At 54.1% G+C, this 22,869-nt stretch overlaps 6 protein-coding genes across 6 annotated transcripts; 3 read left to right on the top strand and 3 right to left on the bottom strand.

Moving 5' to 3' along the window:
* Nucleotides 1-29: 29 nt before the first annotated feature.
* Nucleotides 30-254, top strand: HD553DRAFT_264421 (uncharacterized protein; the record flags this gene model as incomplete). The annotated part of the gene is made up of 1 exon (XM_046177445.1): nt 30-254. A coding segment is annotated over one exon (225 nt), but the record flags the coding sequence as incomplete, so codon positions are not given.
* Nucleotides 255-1,626: 1,372 nt separating this feature from the next.
* On the top strand, nt 1,627-3,321 carry HD553DRAFT_341985 (uncharacterized protein; the record flags this gene model as incomplete). Its single annotated transcript, XM_046182699.1, has 7 exons — nt 1,627-1,729; nt 1,835-2,172; nt 2,268-2,408; nt 2,488-2,520; nt 2,619-2,708; nt 2,782-2,859; nt 2,935-3,321. 7 exons carry the CDS (start codon nt 1,627-1,629, stop codon nt 3,319-3,321), a joined length of 1,170 nt encoding a protein of 389 aa, XP_046036937.1.
* An 8,834-nt stretch (nt 3,322-12,155) lies between these two features.
* HD553DRAFT_341981 (uncharacterized protein) lies at nt 12,156-13,469 on the bottom strand (the record flags this gene model as incomplete). The annotated part of the gene is made up of 4 exons (XM_046182698.1): nt 12,156-12,430; nt 12,533-12,559; nt 12,633-13,290; nt 13,458-13,469. 4 exons carry the CDS (start codon nt 13,467-13,469, stop codon nt 12,156-12,158), a joined length of 972 nt encoding a protein of 323 aa, XP_046036936.1.
* Nucleotides 13,470-17,601: 4,132 nt separating this feature from the next.
* Nucleotides 17,602-18,664, bottom strand: HD553DRAFT_341979 (uncharacterized protein; the record flags this gene model as incomplete). Its single annotated transcript, XM_046182697.1, has 2 exons — nt 17,602-18,051; nt 18,191-18,664. The coding sequence occupies 2 exons, from the start codon at nt 18,662-18,664 to the stop codon at nt 17,602-17,604; spliced, it is 924 nt and encodes a 307-aa protein (XP_046036935.1).
* A 470-nt stretch (nt 18,665-19,134) lies between these two features.
* On the top strand, nt 19,135-20,503 carry HD553DRAFT_341978 (uncharacterized protein; the record flags this gene model as incomplete). Its single annotated transcript, XM_046182696.1, has 5 exons — nt 19,135-19,209; nt 19,295-19,787; nt 19,873-19,985; nt 20,107-20,172; nt 20,255-20,503. The coding sequence occupies 5 exons, from the start codon at nt 19,135-19,137 to the stop codon at nt 20,501-20,503; spliced, it is 996 nt and encodes a 331-aa protein (XP_046036934.1).
* Nucleotides 20,504-20,755: 252 nt separating this feature from the next.
* HD553DRAFT_271723 (concanavalin A-like lectin/glucanase domain-containing protein) lies at nt 20,756-22,702 on the bottom strand (the record flags this gene model as incomplete). Its single annotated transcript, XM_046177726.1, has 8 exons — nt 20,756-21,340; nt 21,426-21,588; nt 21,701-21,767; nt 21,847-21,885; nt 21,968-21,996; nt 22,184-22,280; nt 22,371-22,454; nt 22,555-22,702. 8 exons carry the CDS (start codon nt 22,700-22,702, stop codon nt 20,756-20,758), a joined length of 1,212 nt encoding a protein of 403 aa, XP_046036933.1.
* Nucleotides 22,703-22,869: the final 167 nt, after the last annotated feature.

The following is a 22,869-nucleotide window of genomic DNA, read 5'->3' as shown; positions in this document are numbered from 1 at the left end:
TAACAACTGTCGACTCCAACAATACCGGAGAACGTCTTGTTATGGGTCTCCTCACGGCACAAGGAGTCAAAGTTACCCGACGACAGTTGAGAGATGTCATGCAGACGTATGACCCACAAGGGAACATGCTGAGGCGAGCGCAGGTCCTGCACAGACGCGACTACGATGTCCCCTTCATCAATTCTCTATGGCACATGGACGGCCAGCATAAACTCATCAACTGGAAGTTCGTCATTCATGGCTGCGTAGACGGCAAATCCCGACTTATCGTCTATATGCAAGCTTCCGACAACAATCGTTCTGATACGGTTGATGCGAGCTTTCTGCGTGCTACTCATGAGTGGGGATGGCCGTCAAGAGTTAGAGCAGACTATGGGGGGGAAAATCTCGGGGTTCGGGATCTGATGAACCAAGTAAGAGGTCAGTCTGGCTCATCGAGTCTCGTTTACACTTTTTTACACTCAACGAGACGTATATTCACTCATTGTGACTTCGATCCGTCCAATCGCACTTGTTAACAGGATCAAATCGTGGTTCGTTTATGCAAGGCCCTTCGACACGCAACGTGCGGATTGAGAGGCAGTGGAGACAAGTTGGAGAGTCTGTCACCCAGAAGTTCACAAGGGCGTTCATGGAGTTGGAGTCGCAAGACGATCTGGATCGGAACAACGCGGTAGACATTTACTGTCTTCACTATGTGTTCATGCCGTACCTGAACTTCGTGCTAGGACACTATGTTGACGCATGGAACCATCACGGTATGTCGAATCCTGGGTTAAGAGGGCTTAGTCCAGTGCAGATGTGGTATCGAGGTGAGTAATCATTTGATTAGTCTTGATAAGTCGAAACGTGACTGAACTGGTCCATATTGGACTTTATAAGGCTTGCTTGACGCAACTAGCAACGGATACGACTTGGACTTGTTTCCCGAGACTCGACACAACGTCGATGGCACACAGTTTGACAACAACGCCCCAGGCGAACACGCAAGGGATAATCAAGGATGGGTCAACGCTTTACGTATGGAGGCAACGGCTCCAGTGCAGGACCAGCTGCGTCAACCTCGTCATCGCGATCCATTTGTTATCGTCCCTCGCTACATGGACCACGTCCCGGACGTCTTGGTCACAGAGGAATTCAAACAGGAACTCGTCAATCACTATCCTGTACAAGCGTTCGATAATCTCTGCCAAGCTGTGGCTCATTATCTGGCTGTACGCGAGTACGTTTACAACACCTTGCAAGATCTTGACTTGCGTGGAACTCTTGAGCCGTAGAGATGCTATGTCAAGCACGCGTGAGAAACCACAAGTCTCCTCTGCATCCGCTGAGCCTCGCTTACGCCTTGTTGCTCTTGTTTCAAGTGGTCAACCATCCTTTCGACTGGCTTAAACCCTCCTTTGGCCTATTGTTGTCGACAAACAACAACAAACAACAATAAAATTCCTCGTACGACTGCTTGGCTGGTAGGCAGGGCGAGATTTGCTATATCTCTCGCCCTATTTTGATCGTTTGTAACTTCTTCGAGTTCTTCTATCAAATTCATTCCTTTCAAACATATTGTCATCGCTCAACTCCCGTAAACCTACTACTCTAAACTCATCGTTACTACCCCCTCCAATCAACATGTCTGAATCTTCCGACCGAATCTCCAAGAGCCCCGAGTTCCCGGGACACGACGCCTCGCAAGAGGTGCTTGCGAAGTGGAAGGAGGACCTCGACGCTCATGGTGAGTCTCTTTGAGTCTTGTTTAGTCTTTTTCCAGCTCTTCCTCGCTCTACGACGCCTGGAAAAGAGTCTTTTAGTCTGATTCGATACTGTTTCTGTATTGTAGACCGCCGTGAAGAACGTCGAGGAGCTCTCCGGCCCCGGGGAGACAAGAACGAGTTGGGCCTGCCCAAACCTCCTCCCGCCGGCTCGAGCTCGAGTTCCGGCACCAAGAAGACCGGACCCGGGCCGAACAAGGGTTCGAAGCAGCCGGGGAAGAGAACGGTTGCGAAGAAGCAGCTGGCGAGAGGTCCGGGAGGGAAGTTTTTGCCCAAGGCCGTGGGGGATAAGGGAAAGGGGAAAGAGTTGGGGCAGGAGGTGAAGGGGCCGGACGACATGGACGTCGATGTCCCGGCGGATGACGAGGAGGTGGTGGAGGAGGAGGAGGAGGTCCAGGCCGAGCCCGTAAGTCTATTTGAGTCAAGTAAAGTCCTTTCTAGTCGAACGTAGACTCTTTTAGTCGACAGTAAACTCACCCAACGTCCTTTGGGGTTTCACAGACAACGACGTTGACGATGAGTGAGCTCCGAGAGCTCATCCGAGCGGGGGCTGAGAAGGTGTTGGAGGGCGAGAGGAAGCAGAGGGAGGAGAAGGAGAAGTTGGAGTCGGACGAGGCGATCGCGAAGGCGAGGGAGGAGATGGTATGTTCTTACATGTTTCCTTTATACTGTTTACTTGTCAATCTGATTGCGAGTGCGTTGTTGATCTTCTCGACTATAGGCGGAGGCCGCGAAGGCCACGAAGACGACCGTGGTAAGTATTCAGGCCTAGTCACGCTCAAATACACCAACTACGCCCTTACACTCGACTCTGCTTGACTCTTACTTACCTCTGATTGTTTGCGTTCACAGGACAAGAAAGCGGTTTCCCCCGAGGTGACGGCCTCGACTTCGGGGGACAAGGAGAAGGCCAAGGATGGCGTGGTGCAGATTGCTGGATGTGTAAGTAGCCCTTCGCCTACAACTACCAATCTGTATTACTGACTCATAGCTTCTTTGTTCGTCGCTTCTTTAGACGGTCTCTAAAGATGGCAAAACCATCATCGACGGCGAAGGCAAAGGCCTTACGACGTACAAGTGGGACAAAGTCCAAGTAAGTTGGGCTTGTTTAGACTTGATAACGCTCGATTAGACGAACAAAGACTAATTGAGCTCTTTCAACTATCAGGTGTGCCGACACATGCTGAAGAAGCATGCCACGTCTCTCGTCGAGTGCCTTGGGGAGAACCGATGCGTGTCATGCCGCAAAGGGGGTCGGGACCTCAAGAGCAACAAGGAGACCCAGCACTTCGACGATCAGTTCTCGAGGTGCATCTTCGGCGACGATAAGGGCTGCTTGTGCTGCAAGTGGAAAGGGAGGAACGCCGATTGCCGCGGCGCCAACAAAGCCGGTGCTCTTGCACCTCTCGCTGTCACAGGGCGTGACCGAACGGCAGCATGGGATCGACGCGCATTTAGGTCATCGGCCCGGATCGGGCGACACTCAGCGGATCCGCACGAAGTCAACAAAAGAAAACCGCGACTTCGTGTGTTCGACCGTCTATTGTTCGCCTGAAAGAGCGACCGACGGACGACAGCCTTTTGTTCTCGAACAAAGAAGACAAGCACGAAGTCGGGCGAACTCGGTAAACAATAGCGGATTCGGTGCGAGTAACGCGAGTACGTAGTTAGCATATAACGGAGCGCGAATCGTAGAGAAGTCGTGCGAGTCTGTTGTACTTCTATACGATTCAAGCGCAGTTATTACATTCGACATACGCCTATACCTTAGTTATACTACGGAGACGTACTAGGAGAGGTTACACTACCACCGACGAACTCACTATCGTTAGTACAGCGTCGCGACTTCACGCGAACTCGAGAAAGACCGTGAGACATCGTAGTCACGTGATCCGACTTCGCTTGCATCTAGAAACCTGTGACTCGCCACGTAGTCGCGACGGAAGTAAATACGCGGAGGCAACCCCTTAGACGATTTTCGAGGACGCCCGTAACAGCATAACTGCGCTTTCTTATCACACCTTTCAAGATGTCAAGCCAGGCAACGAACAACAACAATAGAGGCACGGGTCCGGCCACCAGGGCGGGAACCCGTGGGAACATACGACCTTCGCAAGAAAACTCCGAAGATCCGGACGATGTCGACCGACGACCGGCCGATTCGGAAGAGAGGGTCGTCCCTCACACGGAAGACAGCGAAGAAACCGAATTGGATTTACTTCGGGAACAGAACCGTCGTCTCCTGGACGAACTCGCCAGGCAACGTAAGGACCAGGACGACCTTACCACCAAGATCGAACAATTAATCGATGCGAGGTCGGTCAAGGAACCGAAGGCGCGCAAGACCCAGCGGGACCCCTTTAGTGGTCTCCAAGATCTTGCGGATCAGTACGATTCCGACGACTCAGACAACGAAGCGGATGGAAGGTACCGAAACCAACGATTCGCCGAGAGGGATATCTACACCCCAATGCGCGAGTTTCGGTCCGAATCCGGGCGAGACGATGTGGAACAAGACGACGAGGGCAAGCTCAACGAAGTCAAAGACTTCACCGGAGACGACAAGGACTATTCGGTGAACCACTTCTTGGCCAAATGCCGCGTCTGTTTCAATCAGAAACCGTCGCAGTTCCGAACTGGCAAGGGTCAAGTCGGATTCACGGTTATGCGCCGGGCTGGGGACGCCTTCGAGCATGTTTTCCCGTACATCAGTCTCCCGTTCAACGAACAACCCGCGTTTTTGCACGACTTCGAAATGTTCGCGCAATTCATGAGGAGTTCGTTCGGAAAGAACAATAGCAAGGGCGATGCCGTGCGGGCCATCAAGAAATTGAAGCAAACCGGAACGGCTAGCGAATTCTTTTCGAAGTTCGGGTTGCATAAACCCCTGACTGGCTGGAACGATGAAGCGTGCATCGACGCCGTAATGGACCGGCTTCGTCCGTCGGTTAGCAAGTACCTCGAGAAGAACGGATATCCGAAGAGGAATTACATCCGATTCAGAGCGAAGGCGATCGAAGTCGACAATCGGTTGCAGTCCGTGCGCGATCGCGGGCAAAGCTCGGACTCCGACTCTGAAGAGGATCGAGGTCGGTCGAAGAAGAATCGTGGGTCGCGAAAACGCACGGATCAGCGCACCAAAGGAGATTCGGACCACGGAAGTCGCGAACGCAGGCAACCTAGCCCAGGACCCAGGGTCACGTTCGCTACCGGTAGCCCCGCGTTCGTCCCAAGGGGAGGGGCTCCCTATCGGCCCATCACGGAAGCCGAGAAGGATCAGCGACGAGCGGACGGGAAATGTCTACGATGTGGGAAACCGGGTCATTACGCCCGAGACTGCCCGGACAAGCCGTCTTACAAGCCCATGGCGCCCGAAGTCGTCCGAATTGCAAGGGAGGCCCCTGCTAACACGAACTGGAAGAAGGGCTCGTTCCAAAGGTCGAACTGGATCCGTTTCGAGATACGCGGTCAGGATCCGTTAGTCTCCCTGTCCGTTTGGCCTAGAGCGGGTTCGGACGAATTCGTGCTCTCAGCCCTCCTCGGCACAGGGGCGAGCAGTAGCTTCATTCGACCGGGCTGCTCGCTGCTTGGGCAAGTAGCTCAATCCAAGTACGAAGTCCCGAAGATCATCAGACTCGTGGATAATGGCCCGAATCCGGCCGGACGCGGGCTGATTACGTCGTACGTAGACGTAGAGGTCTTCATCAACGGGAACATCGGACCCTTCAAGATTCGTTTCGATATTATGGAGAGCGCTTCGCCGGAGGTGATTTTGGGTTTGAACTTCATCAAGGAATACGGAGTGCAGATGGATTGGGAGACCTGCGAACTCAGCATCCTATGTCCGAAGTCGCCGGCGAAGGGGGAGAATGATACGATTCCGGGAGAAACCAAATGGTTCCGCGGACAAGGAGAGGGAAGTCTCGACATGTTGGAAGCAATTCGAGAGCTAGAATTGGAGGAGGAAGAACCGACTCCTGACGATGATGAACTAGACGCCATGATTCCGGCCGAATACGCGGAGTTTCGCGACATCTTCAAAAAGAGCAATTACGAGAAGTTACCGCCTCATCGAATCTACGATCACCCGGTTGACCTCTTACCAAATGTCCAACTGAAGAGGGCGAAACCGTACCCGTTGTCGGCGGATGCGGATGCCTGGTTGAAAGCGTGGATCGACAAAAGTCGCGAAATCGGACATATTGAGCCGTCTTCGCATTGGTTCGGAAGCCCGGTTTTCCTTGTGAAGAAGAAAGGGGGAGACTTCCGAATGGTTACGGATTACCGCGAACTCAATCGCGCTACGGTCAAGAACGCATACCCCTTGCCAAAGATTGACACGTGCCTCGAACGAGTTCGCACGGGGAAGATCTTCTCCAAGTTTGACATGCCGACTTCGTATCAGCTCTTACGAATGCGCCCGGGGGACGAGAAATGGACCACGATCCTGACCCGGTACGGCGCGTTTCAGTCAAAGGTGATGCGGGAGGGTATGTGCAATGCCGGAGCGTCGTTCCAGTACTTGATGAACGACATTTTCGATAAATTCGTCGATAAGGGGGTGATCGTTTACGTAGACGATATACTGGTCTACTCTTCGACGAAAGAGGAACATGTCGCGGTTTGCAAGGAGCTGTTCGCCACAATTCGTGCGCATTCGTTCTACCTAAAGCCGAAGAAGTGTGAGTTTTTCAAGGATTCTATCGAATTCCTGGGTTATCAGGTCAAGGCGGGAGAAGTCGCGATGACCGATGAGAAGATGGCAAGCGTCAAAACCTGGCCGGTGCCGCGGTGTGTGTCCGACATCGCTCGGTTCCTAGGATTTACCAACTTCTATCGACGATTCATACGCGACTACGCCAAGATTGCCTTGCCGATCAATCGACTCCAGCGGAAAAGCGTCGAGTGGAAGTGGGGTGACGAGGAACAGCAAGCGTTCGACACGTTGCTGCACAGCTTTTCGGAAGGACCCATGCTGATCCAGGCGGATCCGGACGTCGCCTGTTTCTTGGAGACGGATGCGTCCGACTACGCGCTGGCGGCCGTATTGAGTCGGCGGGACGACAAGGATGCGCTGAGACCGATTGGGTTTTACTCGCGAAAGCTGAGTCCGGCGGAGATCAATTACACGGTCCACGATAAGGAACTACTCGCGATCGTGTCCGGATTCGGACATTGGCGGGCGGTTTTGTTAGCACAGAAGGAACCGACCGAGATCCTCACGGATCACAAGAATCTTGAATACTTTCAAGGGGCGAAACAGCTCAGTCGTCGCCAAGCTCGGTGGGCCGAAGCGTTGTCGGACTACAATTTCCGGATTCGTTATCGACCAGGCGTTAAGGGAGGGAAACCGGACGCATTGACACGAAGACCGGACTACCACCCGGGAAAGGGCGGAATCCACTCGCGGACACACAACGAAGGGAATTTCAACGTCCTACTCCCGAAGTCGCTGTGGGTCGAACAGAGTCGGTCGGCAAGGGTGCAGGGTCCCCGAAACCGTACCTTGCGGGACGACATCAAGGAAGGCGTAAAGGCAGAAGCCGCCGAGGGAAACGTCCCGTGGACGAACATCACGGTTTCGGGGCGGCCATACACGGAGTCGCCGTGGTCGTTCACGAAGAGAGGAGAGTTGCGATATCGGGGGCGGTGTTACGTACCTGATCACGAAGACCTGCGTGTTCGGGTTTTGCAGGCACGTCATGACCAGCCGTTAGCGGGGCACCAAGGTCGAGACAAGACGATCGAATTGGTCAGGCGAGATTACAACTGGCCAGGATTGGACGACTTCGTGATCGACTTCGTGGGTTCGTGCCAGAGTTGCCAGCGAAACAAGACCACGCGACACAAACCGTACGGAATGCTGAAGTCTCTACCGGTTTCGGACAAGCCAAACGTCGAACTGTCGATGGATTACGTCGAGGAGTTACCGATGTCGGAGAACAAGAATTCAATCCTGGTCATCACGGATCGGTTCACGAAACGCGTGCGGTTCTTGGCGGTCACGACGAAAATGACGGCTAAGGACTTGGCGAACACGTTTCTGACTCACGTATTCTCGCAGTATGGCTTGCCCGACGCGATCTTGTCCGACCGCGGTAGCAAGTTCACGTCCGAGTTCTGGAAGGAGTTTACGAAAGCGTGCGGAATCAAAAGTAGGTTATCGACAGCTTACCATCCTCAGACCGACGGAGCGACCGAACGAGTCAACCAGTCCTTGGAAGCGTATTTGCGCGAATACGTCAATGTTCGGCAGAACGACTGGGTAAAATGGTTGCCTTTGGCGGAATTCGTGTTGAACAACACGACGCACGCCTCGACGAAGATAACTCCATTTTTTGCCACGTTCGGGTATCACCCTCGCTTCGACTTCGCCGACGAGGGTGGCGAAACGGGGTCCGGACGGTTGGCGGCTGACGAAATGAGGGAGATTTGGGAGGAAATGCGGACGTGTTTGGAAGAGGCCGCGGAAAGGGCTGCGATTTACTACAACGCCGGGCGAAGTGGGACCTTTTCGCCCAAAGTGGGGGAGATGGTTTACGTATCCGCACGAGACATCAACACCAAGCGACCAAGCAAGAAAATGGACCACAAGCGGTTCGGGCCTTACGAAATCATCGAAGAGATCTCCTCACACGCCTGGCGGGTGAGGTTACCGGCTTCGCTGAAGATACACGACGTATTCCACCTAGATCGTTTGGAACCGCATCGCACAGGCGGAGTCGCGGCGAGGCGTCAGGATCCGGGTCCTGAACCCGAGACCGAGGACGTTTTCGAGGTCAAGTCAATCCTAGATAGTAGGAAACGAGCGGGCAAGGTTCAGTATCGCATCGAGTGGGAAGGGTACGCGGGTCCGGAGGCGACTACGTGGGAGAATGCCGAAGACGTCTTCGCCGCTGATTTGGTCGAGGAGTTCCACGCGCAGAATCCCACGAAGCCGAAGCCTTAAGTCCGAGTACGCGCGTTTGCGGGCGAACGCGCGTGACTACGGACGATTGGACACGAGCCGGACTCAACTCACACTCATTTGAACTACGAACAGCGACGAGACAAAGTCGAAAGAATCACAAGGCATATCTCGCATAAAAAGTATAAAAATACAAAAAGAAAGAAAAGAAAAAAGAGGCCCCGAACCCGCGTCTCAAGGGTTACCACGACGACGCTTGTTCCTGCCCGAACTCGGCGACGGATCGCGGTCTCGCTTCGATCCCGCCCGGTTCCGAGCGGAAGGCGACGGCGGCGGCGCAAGACCTTCGACGAGGCGGCACATCACCTCGTACAACGACTGAAGAGCCGTTCGACCGAGGACCCGGTCCTCGTCCAAGGCGCCTTTGACGACGCCGGTCTGGAAGATCTATGGACGAACACGTACGGGTGTTAGCGAAGTCCGACGAAGACGAGAAGAATCGAGAGAAGAGTACTAACCAGAGCTTCCCGAGCCTGGGTTCCTCGAAGAGGAGCACCGCGAGTGTGTCCAGCGCGAGGACGATGGGCGTCGTTGAAGGCGGCGGCGGCGTCGGCGGCGGCGCGATCGATCGAAGCCTGGCGACCACGGACGGACTCGAGCGGAGTCTCCTCTCGAGGGCGAGCGTCGTCGTCGTCGTCGTCGTCGGCCACGTTGTCGCGCGAGTCCTTGCCGGCGTACTCACACGTCGAGCCGAATGCGTTGCAGCAGACGCAACCCTGCTTCGTCCCGTCGCGCTTCACGACCGAACGGCACTCCCGAGCCCAGGGCACGTCATCACGCTTCCGATGGCATCCGGCGCAAGTCGGGTCGTTTCGGACGGTGTCGCCCGGCCTCTCGGACCAGTAGTCGGCCATGCGGAATCGGTTCCACTGTCGAGAGAATTCGGACGAAGTCAGTAGGATTCGTGCGGAAGTGGGCAAAAGTTAGACTAACCTGTCGGGCCCGGTGCTCGAACCTCTTCACATCGGACGTGTCGTCCTTGGGCTTGGTCCACGCTGGCCAGCCGGGTCGACCCGCGATGTGTCGGATCTGGTCCCATGTCGTGACCCGATCGTCCCCGTCCCATCGAGGTTCGCCTGCGGGGCCGGACCGGTTAGCACGAATATGAGCGAATACGAGCAGAAAAATACGTACCCGGGAGGAAGCTCCCCAAGAACCCGTCGACTTGCCCGCCTCGTGTTTCCCCGGCGGCCAGGTTCTCGGCGGCGGGGCCAGACCGACCTTCTTCAGCGGCGGGGCGGACGGAGTCGTCACCGAACTGGCGCTGAAGTCGGAAGTGTTCCGCTTCTGGAACACCGACTGAAAACACGAAGTCGCACGAAGTCTGAACGAAAGGCACATGTACGAACGAAAAAGAAAGAATACTCACAGTTGGCGGGAGGCCGGGCCGGACCGGCGGCGCGGGATCGAGGGCCAGGAGCGGCCGTCCCGAAGGGAGTGAGGCGGTCGTCGAAGGAGAAGACCTCCTTGTTGTCCCTCTCGAAGGACAACGAACGTTGGCGGTCTGAGCGGAAAAGGCGCACGAATCTGTCAGCAGTCGCGCGGAGCCGGGCGAAACGCATAGCTCGCAACTCACCGGATCGCCCGCCAAAGCCGCCACCGAGGTCGAGGTCCGGCCTGGTGGACCTTCCGGATCCTGTGGGAGCGATACGAAGTCGTGAGAACCCGTGCGTATTCAGTGTGAGAGGAAAGAACTTACCCGAGGCCGCAGGAGCGCCTCCCTCCTCCTCGATGATCTCCTCCTTCACCCTCGGAATGAAGGACTTAGACTTGACCTTAAGAGGTGGCGGGAGCACCTCAGGAGCGTTGACGAACTCCCCGGTTTCGTCGTCGACTGAGTCCGTACGAATACGTCAGATTTCTCACGAAGTCAAGAGAAATCGCGCGACTCACACTCGATCGCCTCCTCGGCGCTGTTTCCCCACCCGAGGCGGGCGAAGCCCTGGGAGAGCTGTCGTTCTGATACGAAGGGGAGGATTCGTACGACGAAACCCGGAGCCGGTCGAGGACTGCGGACACCTCGGACATCCTAACCGACAATCACCCTCGAAACAAGGGACACCGGGACGTCGGGGCGACGTCCAACATAGAGGGGGGGATGATGTCACAGGGCGTGACCGAACGGCAGCATGGGATCGACGCGCATTTAGGTCATCGGCCCGGATCGGGCGACACTCAGCGGATCCGCACGAAGTCAACAAAAGAAAACCGCGACTTCGTGTGTTCGACCGTCTATTGTTCGCCTGAAAGAGCGACCGACGGACGACAGCCTTTTGTTCTCGAACAAAGAAGACAAGCACGAAGTCGGGCGAACTCGGTAAACAATAGCGGATTCGGTGCGAGTAACGCGAGTACGTAGTTAGCATATAACGGAGCGCGAATCGTAGAGAAGTCGTGCGAGTCTGTTGTACTTCTATACGATTCAAGCGCAGTTATTACATTCGACATACGCCTATACCTTAGTTATACTACGGAGACGTACTAGGAGAGGTTACACTACCACCGACGAACTCACTATCGTTAGTACAGCGTCGCGACTTCACGCGAACTCGAGAAAGACCGTGAGACATCGTAGTCACGTGATCCGACTTCGCTTGCATCTAGAAACCTGTGACTCGCCACGTAGTCGCGACGGAAGTAAATACGCGGAGGCAACCCCTTAGACGATTTTCGAGGACGCCCGTAACACTCGCTGAGCACGAGAAGAACACCGCCGCCGCCGCCGCCCTTGCTGCCAGGGCCTCTACCCCGCCTCGCTTTCCCGTCTTTGGTGGCATCGGATCGCCGACTCGCCCTCTCGCTCCTCCCGCCGCCGCCACCCTAGCGTTCGAGCAGACTACGCACGATGTGGCCAAAAAAGTCCAAGCGGCCGGTGCGTGGTTGGAGAAGGTTCAGCAGGAGTGGGCGGACCTCGGGAAGTCTGACGAAGGCCAGGAGGACTGGAACGGTCTCGCCGAGAAGTTCCCAAAGGCTTCGGCGCTCCTTGCTGAGGCCAACGAGATCATCACCCATCTCGACGGTGCCGCTTTGACCGGACTGGGGCGCGAGCTCGAGCAGGGCGTTACCAAGGTCAAGGCTGAACGGGAGACAGCTTTGCCGGCCACTCCCACCAGGACTCGAGCGGGATGGGCTTCGAGGCCTTTCGGTACGGGATTTGGGGCTCCTTCGTCGTGATTCTTTCTTCTTTCGATATGTAAATGTAAATGTATCTAGGACAGTCTCGTATTGCGCTGTTTGTATCTTTTTATGCGAAGAATATCTCGAATAAGCCTTGCACCAAGCGATCAAACTCTTCTCCGTGTTGCAAAGACTTATTGCGCCCAATTCAGCAACAAAAAGACTAAATTTGTGTTAACAAGTCGTGTCGAGTGTAACAGAGTTTAACAGGCAGGTGAGAGAAAGACTTACATCAGTTTGAGCACCTATTGAAGCTTGGCCGGCAGCCTTTTCCTTCGTTGCCCTTTGCCCACTGCTTGTTGTTGCTCCAAAGCCTTTGCAGCACGTGTCCTTGCGGCTGCTGAGCTCTCGGGAAGATCTGTAGAGTTCATTGCCTCGTGCTTCCTCTTGCGACCGCCTCCGGACCTTTGCTGCAAGGTAGAAGTGGCAGCAGCAGCAGTAGAGGTAGAAGGGTCAAGTTCCTTTGACGCTTTAGAAGATACAGTCTCCTCAGCAGGACAGGCGTTGTTGTCCACGTTTGCTACGGAAGATCATATTGAAGCAAGATCAGTAACCCCGATCTCAACCGAACAAATACTGTTGGGAATCTTGTCTAGTCCTAATAACCCCGCACAAAGCTTACCTGGACCAATCTCATGCGAAACATTTCCTGGAGTCGAGATATAGCGGTGATAAGCGTTATTCAGCATTGTTGAGCCTTATCGAGCACAACTTCCACTCACCTGGTTCCATTGAAGTCCTCTGATTGCCATCATGGGTTGCTTCGACTGCGCCCTGTGCGTCCATGTCGAGGTACTGGAACGGGAAGTTGGGGTCCAGCTCATCAAGGAAATGGTCGCTAGTCTGACTATGCTCGTCGACCTGCGGGAGTCCCATGCTCTCCAGCAATTGCTGATCTCCAGCCGAGCGTTCAAACGAGAACGATTCGGTGCCGTCGAAGGGGCCTGCGCCCGAACCTGACTCAGTCTGGTCGTAAGAAGACTCGGCTCGTCCAGTTGAGGTTGGGTTACTGCTATCAACCCCACCTAACGAGTTCGCCAAGTCAAGGTGAGACCTAAGCCGTTGTTTCTGATTCGACAGCCATCGTGCGCCAAACGCTGGATGTTGGGCGACTTTCGAGAGGAGTTTTCCCAAAGCAGGAGCAGACTGCTCATCATCTGAATCGATCACGCTCACGATAGAGATTCCTGAGGAGGATACAGAGGTAGCCCTTTGCTTCCCCTTACCCTTCCACTTCTGTTTTGGCCGGGGACGGGGACGAGTGTAAGATGGGCTAGTCGGCTCAAGCTTGAGACCAGGTTCGGCTTTGACCTTTCCGTTGAGAGCCAAGTTGGACTTTTTTCGACTTGTTTTGGCCTTGTTGTCCTCTTCCCCCTCTTCCTGCTCACGAAAGGGCACACAATTGCGCTGATGGACAGGTAGCTGTATCGAAGGGTATTTACGCCTACACCCTGAGCAAGGCCTCAACGCATTGCGATGGTCGGAGTCGTCGCTGTCTAAATGTTAGGCGTCGAGAAGGCTCCAGGGAAGACCGGCTCGATGTATACCTGCGAGGACATATCCGGGAGTAATGTAGAACGTAGGACTAGGGTATATAGATGTAATAACAGATGAAAGACTATATACTACAATGATGATACAAAGTGATACAATACGATATGCTCCTTGAACAACTCCGCCGGAGTTGGTACGACTCGAGTCCGGCGTACACGCGCGTCGCTATAACAGGATCCCCCCGTTAAGGGCGGACTCCGAACGCCCTAGGCATCGCCGTACTCCTCGAAAGCAGGTTTCGGCTTGTTTGGGTATCGTCGATGATAATCCAGCACCGCTTGGTCGTCATGGTGAAAGTCCTCCGGATGTACCCACTCGTTATACTCATCCTCGTAACCTTCCCACCGCACCAGATATTGGGTACGCGTCTGACGTCCCCGCTTCCTGCTCCGCGAATCTACGATCTCAGATACTACCCACTGGGTGTCACCGTTATCCACCACCTCTGGAGGAGGAGGCGGGACCTGTTCCCGCGAGGGCAGCTCGTTCCGCTTGTACGGAATCAGCATTGAGACATGGAACACAGGGTGTACTCGCCGCAGTTGCTCGGGAAGCTCCAATCTCCGCGCCATCTTCGCATCTCCCACGACCTCGGTGATCTTGAAAGGTCCGAGGGTCTTGTAGTCCAACTTCTTGTTTGGACGAACCGTCTTGATGTGGTCCGTAGACAACATCACTTGATCTCCGACCTCCATTCCCTCGTCGGGAACGGGTCGCCTCTTTCTGTTGGCGTATTTCGCCATATCCACCCTTGCTTGCTCCAACGCCCGGAGTACCGACTCGTGGATGTTCGAGAGTCGCTCCCTGAACTCATCCGCGCTTTCATTGGGTACTTCGGCCATCCGGATGGTGAACTTGTGGTCAGTCCCCTCGGAGGCCATGAAAGGCGACATCCCTATGGCGGAATGCTTGGAGTTGTTGTAGGCGAACTCCGCCAGAGGCAACAACTCCGCCCAATCATCCTGCTGGAAGTTCACGTAACTCCGCAGGTACTGTTCCAACGTCGAGTTGCTCCTCTCCGTTTGTCCGTCAGTCTCCGGGTGGTATGCCGTCGAGAATCTCCTCTCGACACCCGCAAAAGCACATACATCCCGCCAGAAGCTAGACATGAACAACGTTCCTCTGTCCGAGATGATCTGATCAGGGAACCCGTGCAACTTGACGTAGTGGGAGAAGAATAACTTCGCCAGGTACGAGGCGTTGTTATCCTTTCGACACGGGATGAAGTGTGCCCGCTTACTGAAGCGGTCGACGATTACCAGGATTGCATCCTGGCCCAATGACTCGGGGAGGTCCGTGATGTGGTCCCAAGTGATAGACGACCACGGCTTCCTCGCCGCAGGTAGGGGGGCCAATTCTCCGATTGGCTTTTGTCGGGGACGGCGGTTCTTCTGGCACGTCAAGCACGAGGCCACGTAGTTGCCTACCCAGTCTCTCATTCGGGGCCAATAAAAGTCTCTCGAGAGAAGGTCCTCCGTTTTGTCTCGCCCGTAGTGCCCCGCGAGCTTGCCGTCGTGAACGTACTTCATCAGTCGGACCCTTACCGACTCCACATCAGGGACGTACAGGAGTCCCTTGTAGATTAGGAACCCCTCGCCATCCTTCTTGTAGGGACCCTGCTCGTTGGGCTCCCTCTCCATCTTCTCCAAGATGGCCTTGACTACTTCGTCCGCCTCGTAACCTTGCAACAGGTCTCTCCGGAGGTCCTCGCCGGGAATTGGCAGGGTACCGTTGATCTGTAGATGCGGAGGGATCTCCCGCGCTGTAGCCGAGAGATTCATGGGCCGTAGCATCGTCTCGGTCTGTCTTGGTTCGCTCTCTTCCAGGAGCTCCTCCTTCCGACTCAAGGCGTCGGCCTTACCGTTCATCACCCCCGGCTTGTACTCCAGGGTGTAGCTCAGACTGTTCAACAGCTGAGACCATCTTGCTTGTCGCCTCGACAGTAACTTCTCCGTTCGGAAGTACTCGAGGTTCTTGTGATCGGTAAAGATCCGAATAGGGTGAGGTCCCTCCAGGTAGTGTCGCCATATCTTGCAGGCGTAGACGATGGCCAGCATCTCCCTGTCGTGAACGTCGTAGTTCCGCTCTGCGGGAGTCAACGACTTTGACATGAACGCTACTGGTCGGAGTTTTCCGTCCGAACCTCTCTGCGACATCACTGCTCCAATCGCTCCGGCCGAGGCATCCGTTTCCAACGTTACCTCTGCATCTTCCTGGAAATGCGCCAGTATAGGCGCCTGCGAGAACGCTTTCTTCAGCGTTACGAACGCAGTCTCTGCGGATTCGTTCCATTGAAACCGCACTCCTTTCTTCAGGAGCTTCGTCATCCCCTGTATCTTCTGGGAGTAGTTCGTGATGAACCTCCGATAGTAGTTGGCGAAACCTAGAAACGACTGTAGTCCCTTCAGGTTTCGAGGCGCCGCCCATTGTTCTATGGACGACACCTTGGAGGGGTTCATCTTCACCCCTCCCGGAGACACGTCGTATCCAAGGAACTCCGTGTCTGTTGTGTGGAACTCACACTTCTCTGCTTTGGCGTACAGCCCATTTTCTTGTAGCCTTCGCAGCACCTCCTTCACGTGTCTCTCGTGCGTAGTCTCGTCGGGAGAGAACACGAGGATGTCGTCCAGGTACACTACGACGGACTCGTCCAGAAGGTCCCTGAACACATGGTTCATCCACCTTTGGAACGTCGCCGGAGCGTTCGTCAACCCGAACGGCATCACCAGACACTCGAACAGTCCGTATCTAGTACGGAAAGCCGTCTTCCATTCGTCCCCTTCCTTTACTCGTAACAAGTTGTACGCTCCTCGGAGGTCCAACTTGGTATAGACCTTCGCTGTCGTTAACTTATCGAGCGTCTCGGAAATCAGCGGTAACGGGGTCCGATCCTTTGTGGTAATGGCGTTCAAACGCCGGTAGTCAATACAGAGCCTGAGCTCTCCTCCCTTCTTCGGGACAAACAATACGGGACTTGCGGCGGGTGACGTCGAAGCCCTAATAAAACCTTTATCAAGGTTCTCCTTGATCCAACGCTTCAATTCGGCGCTCTCCTTTTCGGAGTGGTTGTAGAGTTTTCCGAAGGGGGGTACTTTCCCTTCCTCTACGTCGATCGAGTGATCGAAGTCTCTATGTGCCGGCAACTCGTCGGCCTTGGTCTTGGAGAACGCTCCGAGGAAAGCGTGGTACTTCTCCGGTACCACCTTCCGTAGCGTCTCCATATACTCGGGAGGGTCCAGGTCTCCCGGGAAACTCTCCGCTGGCTTGTCGTCCCAATCCCATAAGTCGGGACGCCTCACCCTCTCTTCTTCTTCATCATTGGCCTTGAGGTAGGCCGCTACTAGTTCTTCGGTGACCCCTCCTTTGATTCGGTCCGTCGAACGTAACTCCTTCTCCTCCGTTTCGTAATCCACGGGGGAGTATACTATTTCTTTTGCTGGTGTACATCCGTTCTGGACGCACTTATCTTCGAACGCTACTGCGCTCATTTCCCAGTCAATTCGGGGGTTGTGCTCCTTCAACCATGGTAGGCCGAGCACCGTTGTGAAAGTTCCGAGGCTACATACGTAGAAGTACGCCGTTTCGGTATGTCTACCGATACGTAGTCTAGCTTGTACCCGGTGTGTAACTGCACCGGAAGAGATCTCTCTCCCATCAATGACCAGGAGTGGTCGGGGTCGTTCTAAAGGAATGAGGTCGAATCCGTGTTGCTCGACGAATCCGGTGTCTATAAACAAACTGGTCGCTCCGGAGTCGATCATCAATACCGTCTCCGTCGGAGTACCATTCGGGTAGAAGGTGCCGGTGACTGTAATATGAGCCTCCGGCCGAGAGGGAGAACCTATGCTGCTCAGCACCAACGGTTCTCCAGTTGCTACGTTCAAGTCATTACTCGGGGAACTCGGATGATCTGTTATTCTGTTAGGCGTCGAGAAGGCTCCAGGGAAGACCGGCTCGATGTATACCTGCGAGGACATATCCGGGAGTAATGTAGAACGTAGGACTAGGGTATATAGATGTAATAACAGATGAAAGACTATATACTACAATGATGATACAAAGTGATACAATACGATATGCTCCTTGAACAACTCCGCCGGAGTTGGTACGACTCGAGTCCGGCGTACACGCGCGTCGCTATAACACTAAATCCTCTTCCCACATGTCGCCTTCCTGCTTATGAGCGGCTGTGATCTGGTATCTCCAACCGGGAGAGTCGTTTGCAGGGAACTCCCACCCTTCCTCGATGATGTACATTGACGAAGAGTTGTGATACATCTTCTGTAAATCCTTAAGCGTGAATTCATAGGCCCGTCCAAGCGTCTCGGGGTGGAAACGAGTCGTGCCCTGACCCAGTTTGGCCCATAAAAAGGGTTTGATAAGGAAGCGAGACCCATGTTTGGCCCTAAATTTGTCCAACACAGTCTTCGCAATGTCGGTAGGGTTCATGTCGGGTGTCAGGTCGATTAACTGACTGTACCCAGTCGTCTCTGTGGCCTCGGCAAACATAGCGCCGGCCTTCGGCTTTGCCTTGTTCCATAACATGACCTCCCTGCGAAGGATAGACCCACAGCCAATATAGGTAACCTGGAATCAACAAGAACTACTTGTCAGTACGAACAAAACTCAGTCCAACTTCACAAGCACGTCTCGGGTTCAACTAAGTTCAAAAAAGTGTTAACAAGACCTCGCAAGTCTTGTTTAGTCGTAAAACCGGCTGACTTACCCGATTGTAAGTCTTGCCAATGAGGTAAGGCTTAGCTTGGGCTACCGTAGCCTTTTTCTGAAGGCCCCGAGCCGTAGCCATCTGGAAACTTCCATTCCGGAACCGTTGAGTAGAGCCAGTAGCTGATCCGCTAGGGGGATTGGGCGGGGGGAAGGTTGTGATCATTTGACTCGGGTGAGGGTATCCTGTATGTTGTCGTTCAATCGCAACAGCGCTCTGCGAGGGCCTGAGACCGGCGTTGTTTGAAGCCGATTGGTCGACCTGGTCTATAGGGGTAATGGGAGCATAAGGAGCCCTAGGTTGTTCCGTAGAAGCTCTAGGTTGCTCAATCGAAGCCATGGCGGGTCGACCAGGCATGGGAGGAAGAGGAGCTACGATTTGCTGGACCCACTGATCGACTAGCTGACGATCTCCTCCAAGTCGCTGTTGAAGGAGTCGAGTCAAGTCGGCGTCGGAGATGTTGTGGGTGGACATGGTTTCCAAGGGGACGTAAAGGCCTAGGTGAGGTGTTTAATATGGTATTTGGGGGGGCAATTAGAGATAGAGCAGCTATGCGAGACCTGATATAGCTTGGCCGTGAAAGTCAAGCATGAACAAAGCTTCATCTAGTCTAATCAAGTCTAAACTAGTCGTAACTGGTCATTCCGAGTCTTCGTGATACTGACCGCGGCTCATCGGATGCAAATAAGGGTCACCGGAGCCTAGTAAGGCGAAAAGTAGGCGAAAAGTAAACAATCAACGCAAACAAGCGACCATACGCGCGTCGAAACCATTAACAAGCGAAAGTATAGGCGAGTGACGCTTCCGGCGGGCCATACATCTGGTCGAATTTCGTTCAACACCTCGATAAGTCAAAGATGGAAATCAAGGCCGGGCGATTCAACTTCGATCCTGTATATATCTCGAAACCCACAATAATAGAGACAAGAACTAGAAGTATCGCGATGTCTGACAATCAAGCTGTGGAAAAGACCGAGACGAAGGAAGAGAGGAAGGCGAGGAAGGCCGCTAAGAAACAGGTCAGTAGTCCCGGTCAAACATTTGACTTGTCAGTATAAGTCGGCTGAAAGGTCCGCTTCCTGCTGAACTTTACCCGTACTACAGGCCAAGGTAGAAAAGGAGAATGCCGCTGAAGAACAATCAACACCGGTGATAGAGAAAGAGAAGAAGTCGAAAAAGAGAAAAGCAGAGACGCCCGCAGAGACGCCAGCTGAGGGCACGAATGAAGCCGCTGTACAGACTGTCGAGGGAGAGGCTACTGTCTCGAAGAAAAAGCAGAAGAAGGAGAAGAAGAGCAAGAACAAAACCGCTGCTGATGGAGACAAGGAGAACGAGGAGAAAGGGGGGTCTAAGGACGAATCGTCAAAACCTATGGAGGTAGATACCGATACACCTACATCCGCATCAGCACCAGCACCAGCCGCAGAGACCCCGAAGAAGGAACGAAAGTCGAAGAAAGCGAAATCCGCTGCGGCCCAAGCTCGGGTGCCGGTAGAAGAACCCGAAACGGAGGCTGGGGAAGGTACGAAGGAGGATGTCGAGGTGGAAGTGACCGAGCCGGAGAAGGATGCGTCGATCAATGAGCAGTCGCAGAAAGGTACGCCCCCGTAAACGCAGAGCTATCTGTACATCACAGATGAGCTGACTCTGCGAGGAACATGGGTCTCTTGCTATCGGAGTAGCTCTGCAGTACGCATACATCTTCAAACAGAACAAGGCGGACAAGACGGTCATCTGGAAGTTCAACAAGGCCAAGCAAGGATGGCTGTTACGTAACGTCTGGTCCATGGAGAACGTATGTTGAGCACCTTCTTCCTCTCCTTCCTGTTATGTCTTGCTTTGCCCCGGCTTTGGGTTGCTGTGTTCACCTGATGAGTCGAGATGCTGATATCGCATGGATTTGTGCGAAGGAGTAGATCCCGGAACGATGGGTTGATCTGACGATCGATTATCTGATCACCATCCAGGGTGTGGCTAGGAAGGTCAGTCCGGGTCGTTTCAGTCGCTTTCTTTCTGCCCCGTAGCTATTTAGCTGACGTCGACTCCCATTGTCTACCTTGCTAGAACCTGGTCGAGGAGGCTAAGAAGCGATTGAACCCGCCCAAGAAGGAGGAACCAGATGTCGCTGCCGAGCAGCCTGAGGCCGAGGCTGAGACCAAGACGGATGCCGCTGAAGGTGCGACAGCGGAAACGGGGGAGGAGAGTGGGAAGGACGCGGAAGAGGTTAAAGAGCCGGAAGGGGACTCGGAGGATCAGGTGCAGATCAAGGACAGGGCGAGACGTTTATTAGAGAAACTAGATGTGGCCGTGTAATCGATCTGGCCTGGACGCCATGTAAATTGTTATGATATCGCGATGCGATTCTAATCTTGGGTATATGTCTATATGCGAGGACACAGCTAGATATGATCTGTCTATCTATGTTGGCTCTCATCTATAGGAAGAGCACGACGAATCCAGCGGTCATCCCGACTGCCGCGACGAGACCGCCAACGATGCTCTTCAGCCCAGCGACATCCCCCACACCGGCATTGGTCAAGTTGCTGGCAGCGGTGGTAGTTCCCGTCACCCTAGCTGACGAAGTCGCTGTACCCATTCCCGAGCCTGACGAACCCGTAACTGTAGAGGTGGCGGTGGAGGACGCCGTGCTGGAACCGCTGAGCTCCTTGTCGATCGAGTCGTCGCCGCCGTAAACGTTGAGATAGTTGATCTGGAACTATAGTTTGGAAGGAGAGGCTTCGAGTCAGTACTCTCGTAAGAGATTGGAGGGTGGGAATCCGTCTCACGTAGGCATCGTTGTAGACGGTCGAGTTGAGTACGTAGGTAGCTGTTCCAACACGTAAACATCGATGTCAGCCCACGGATACTTCTGGTAACGAAACTGTACCGGTACTCACTGTAACAAGTCTGGTCCCCGACCAAAGCCCCACAAGTCGCCTCCAAAACGCTCGCCGTACCCGCATAGTCCCCACACATGGTGATATCTAGGGTCATCTGCTGACTAGCGAAGAACTTGCTGATATCACACGAGCTGGAAGAGTAGGAAGCGACGGGGGTTCCCAAGGCGGAGGTATCGATACTGGATGCGGTAGAGCTGAGGAAGGTAGGGATATCGGATCGACGGTGGTACCAGATCGTGATTCCCGTCGTCTACAAGCAAACGAGGTCGAACGTCCATGATATTCAGTTTCAAGGTTTCTGAGGGCATGCGATAGACATCGTGCAGGCGACTCACCTCGAAAGCCATGATATAAACCCCACCCCCATTTTGGTTGAAGACCGTTCCAGCATCGCCACCGATGACCGTACACCCCGACCCGTAGTTGGCGTCTTGATCGCAATTGGTCGTCCCGACTGTCCCTGTCGGGTTCAACGAGGCATCGGGCGTGGCCGTGCATCTGTCGAGAAAGACGTCATGTCATTTAGGTCGCGTTAGTTCGAGTAGGTTTGGATCAGCTTGGTCTGCCGGGTGTAGGAAATCGATCGAGTGAAAGTTGAGGTTGAACGTACCCTTCGGTCGTATGCAAAGCGAACTGGTTGGTCGTCTGCAAGTTGACAGGCTCGAAGATATCGATCTCTACCCTCGCAGCACGACATGATCAGCCCCCCCGTACTGCTCTCCTTCTCTCGCAAGCCGCGTCGGGTGCTATGCTTACCTCCACCGGCTGGCCAATTAGGTCCTCGAGTCCACCAAGCTGTTCAATTCGCGGGCACCCCGTTGTTAGCTACTGCGTCAATTCTATATGAAGTTCAGGGGGTTGGAAGGAAAGGGCTCACCTGGCCAGACACTACACCCGACCGGCACGCTAAATTCGCCGAAACCATAAAGCCACAAACAAACAAAACAACCGGGCGTGATCGCGGAAGCGAAAATGCAACAACACAAACAAAACAGAAGTTCACGATCAGCCTGCAGCCCAACGATATTACCCTCGGAAAAGATGCAGGAAGATGAAAGCAAAGCGATGACGAAAGGAGAAGAGGGAGACGTACTGTACTGCGTCCATGATGAATACAGTCCCCGCCTTGTACCAATTCTGGGAGAGGAGCTTGACCGAGTCGCGTTTCTCGTTGTACGGGACCGTGGATGCTATCATGCACGTGGACAGGATCAGTATCGTTACGGAAGAAGGTTTCGAGTATATAGATGGAGCTGGAGGTACAGGGGAGTTCGACGTACTGTTGTCCACCTTGATGATGGCCTGGTTGTCCGAGTTTACGTAGGCGAGCGAGGGGGAGGAACTCCATGTCGTATCCCCATTAGCTGCGTAGCACAAAACGACGGTTCCCAATTAGTGACCAACTCGACTTGAAACGAAAGAGAGGTACACAACGCCAGGATCTTGGGGGATGAAGGAACTCACTGGTGTTATCATACCCGGTCTCGTAGATCCATCCGTCGAAGAACGAACTTCCCGCGTGTGATTCGATCAAGGAGTAGGTAGCTCCGAGCGTTGGTGCTGGGCCAGTGAGGAGGAAGGAGGTGGCTAGAAGGGGAATTAAGAACGACATTATTCCACCTGAGTCTTGAGTCTAAAGATGTGCTGGAGTGCGAGTTTGAAGCGAGATGAGTGTAAGGGTCAGAGTGGCCAGAGTGGGATTGTTTCTTTTGTAGTGCTCGAGGAGGGAGTTGTGGTTTATTTTGATGACCACTACTACGGAGCCGAGGATGGAGGGGA

The sequence above is a fragment of the Filobasidium floriforme genome, assembly GCF_021052385.1.
Source record: "Filobasidium floriforme strain CBS 6241 chromosome Unknown HD553scaffold_10, whole genome shotgun sequence".
Lineage (NCBI taxonomy): Eukaryota > Fungi > Basidiomycota > Tremellomycetes > Filobasidiales > Filobasidiaceae > Filobasidium > Filobasidium floriforme.
This window is presented reverse-complemented; position numbering and strand designations above follow the sequence as displayed.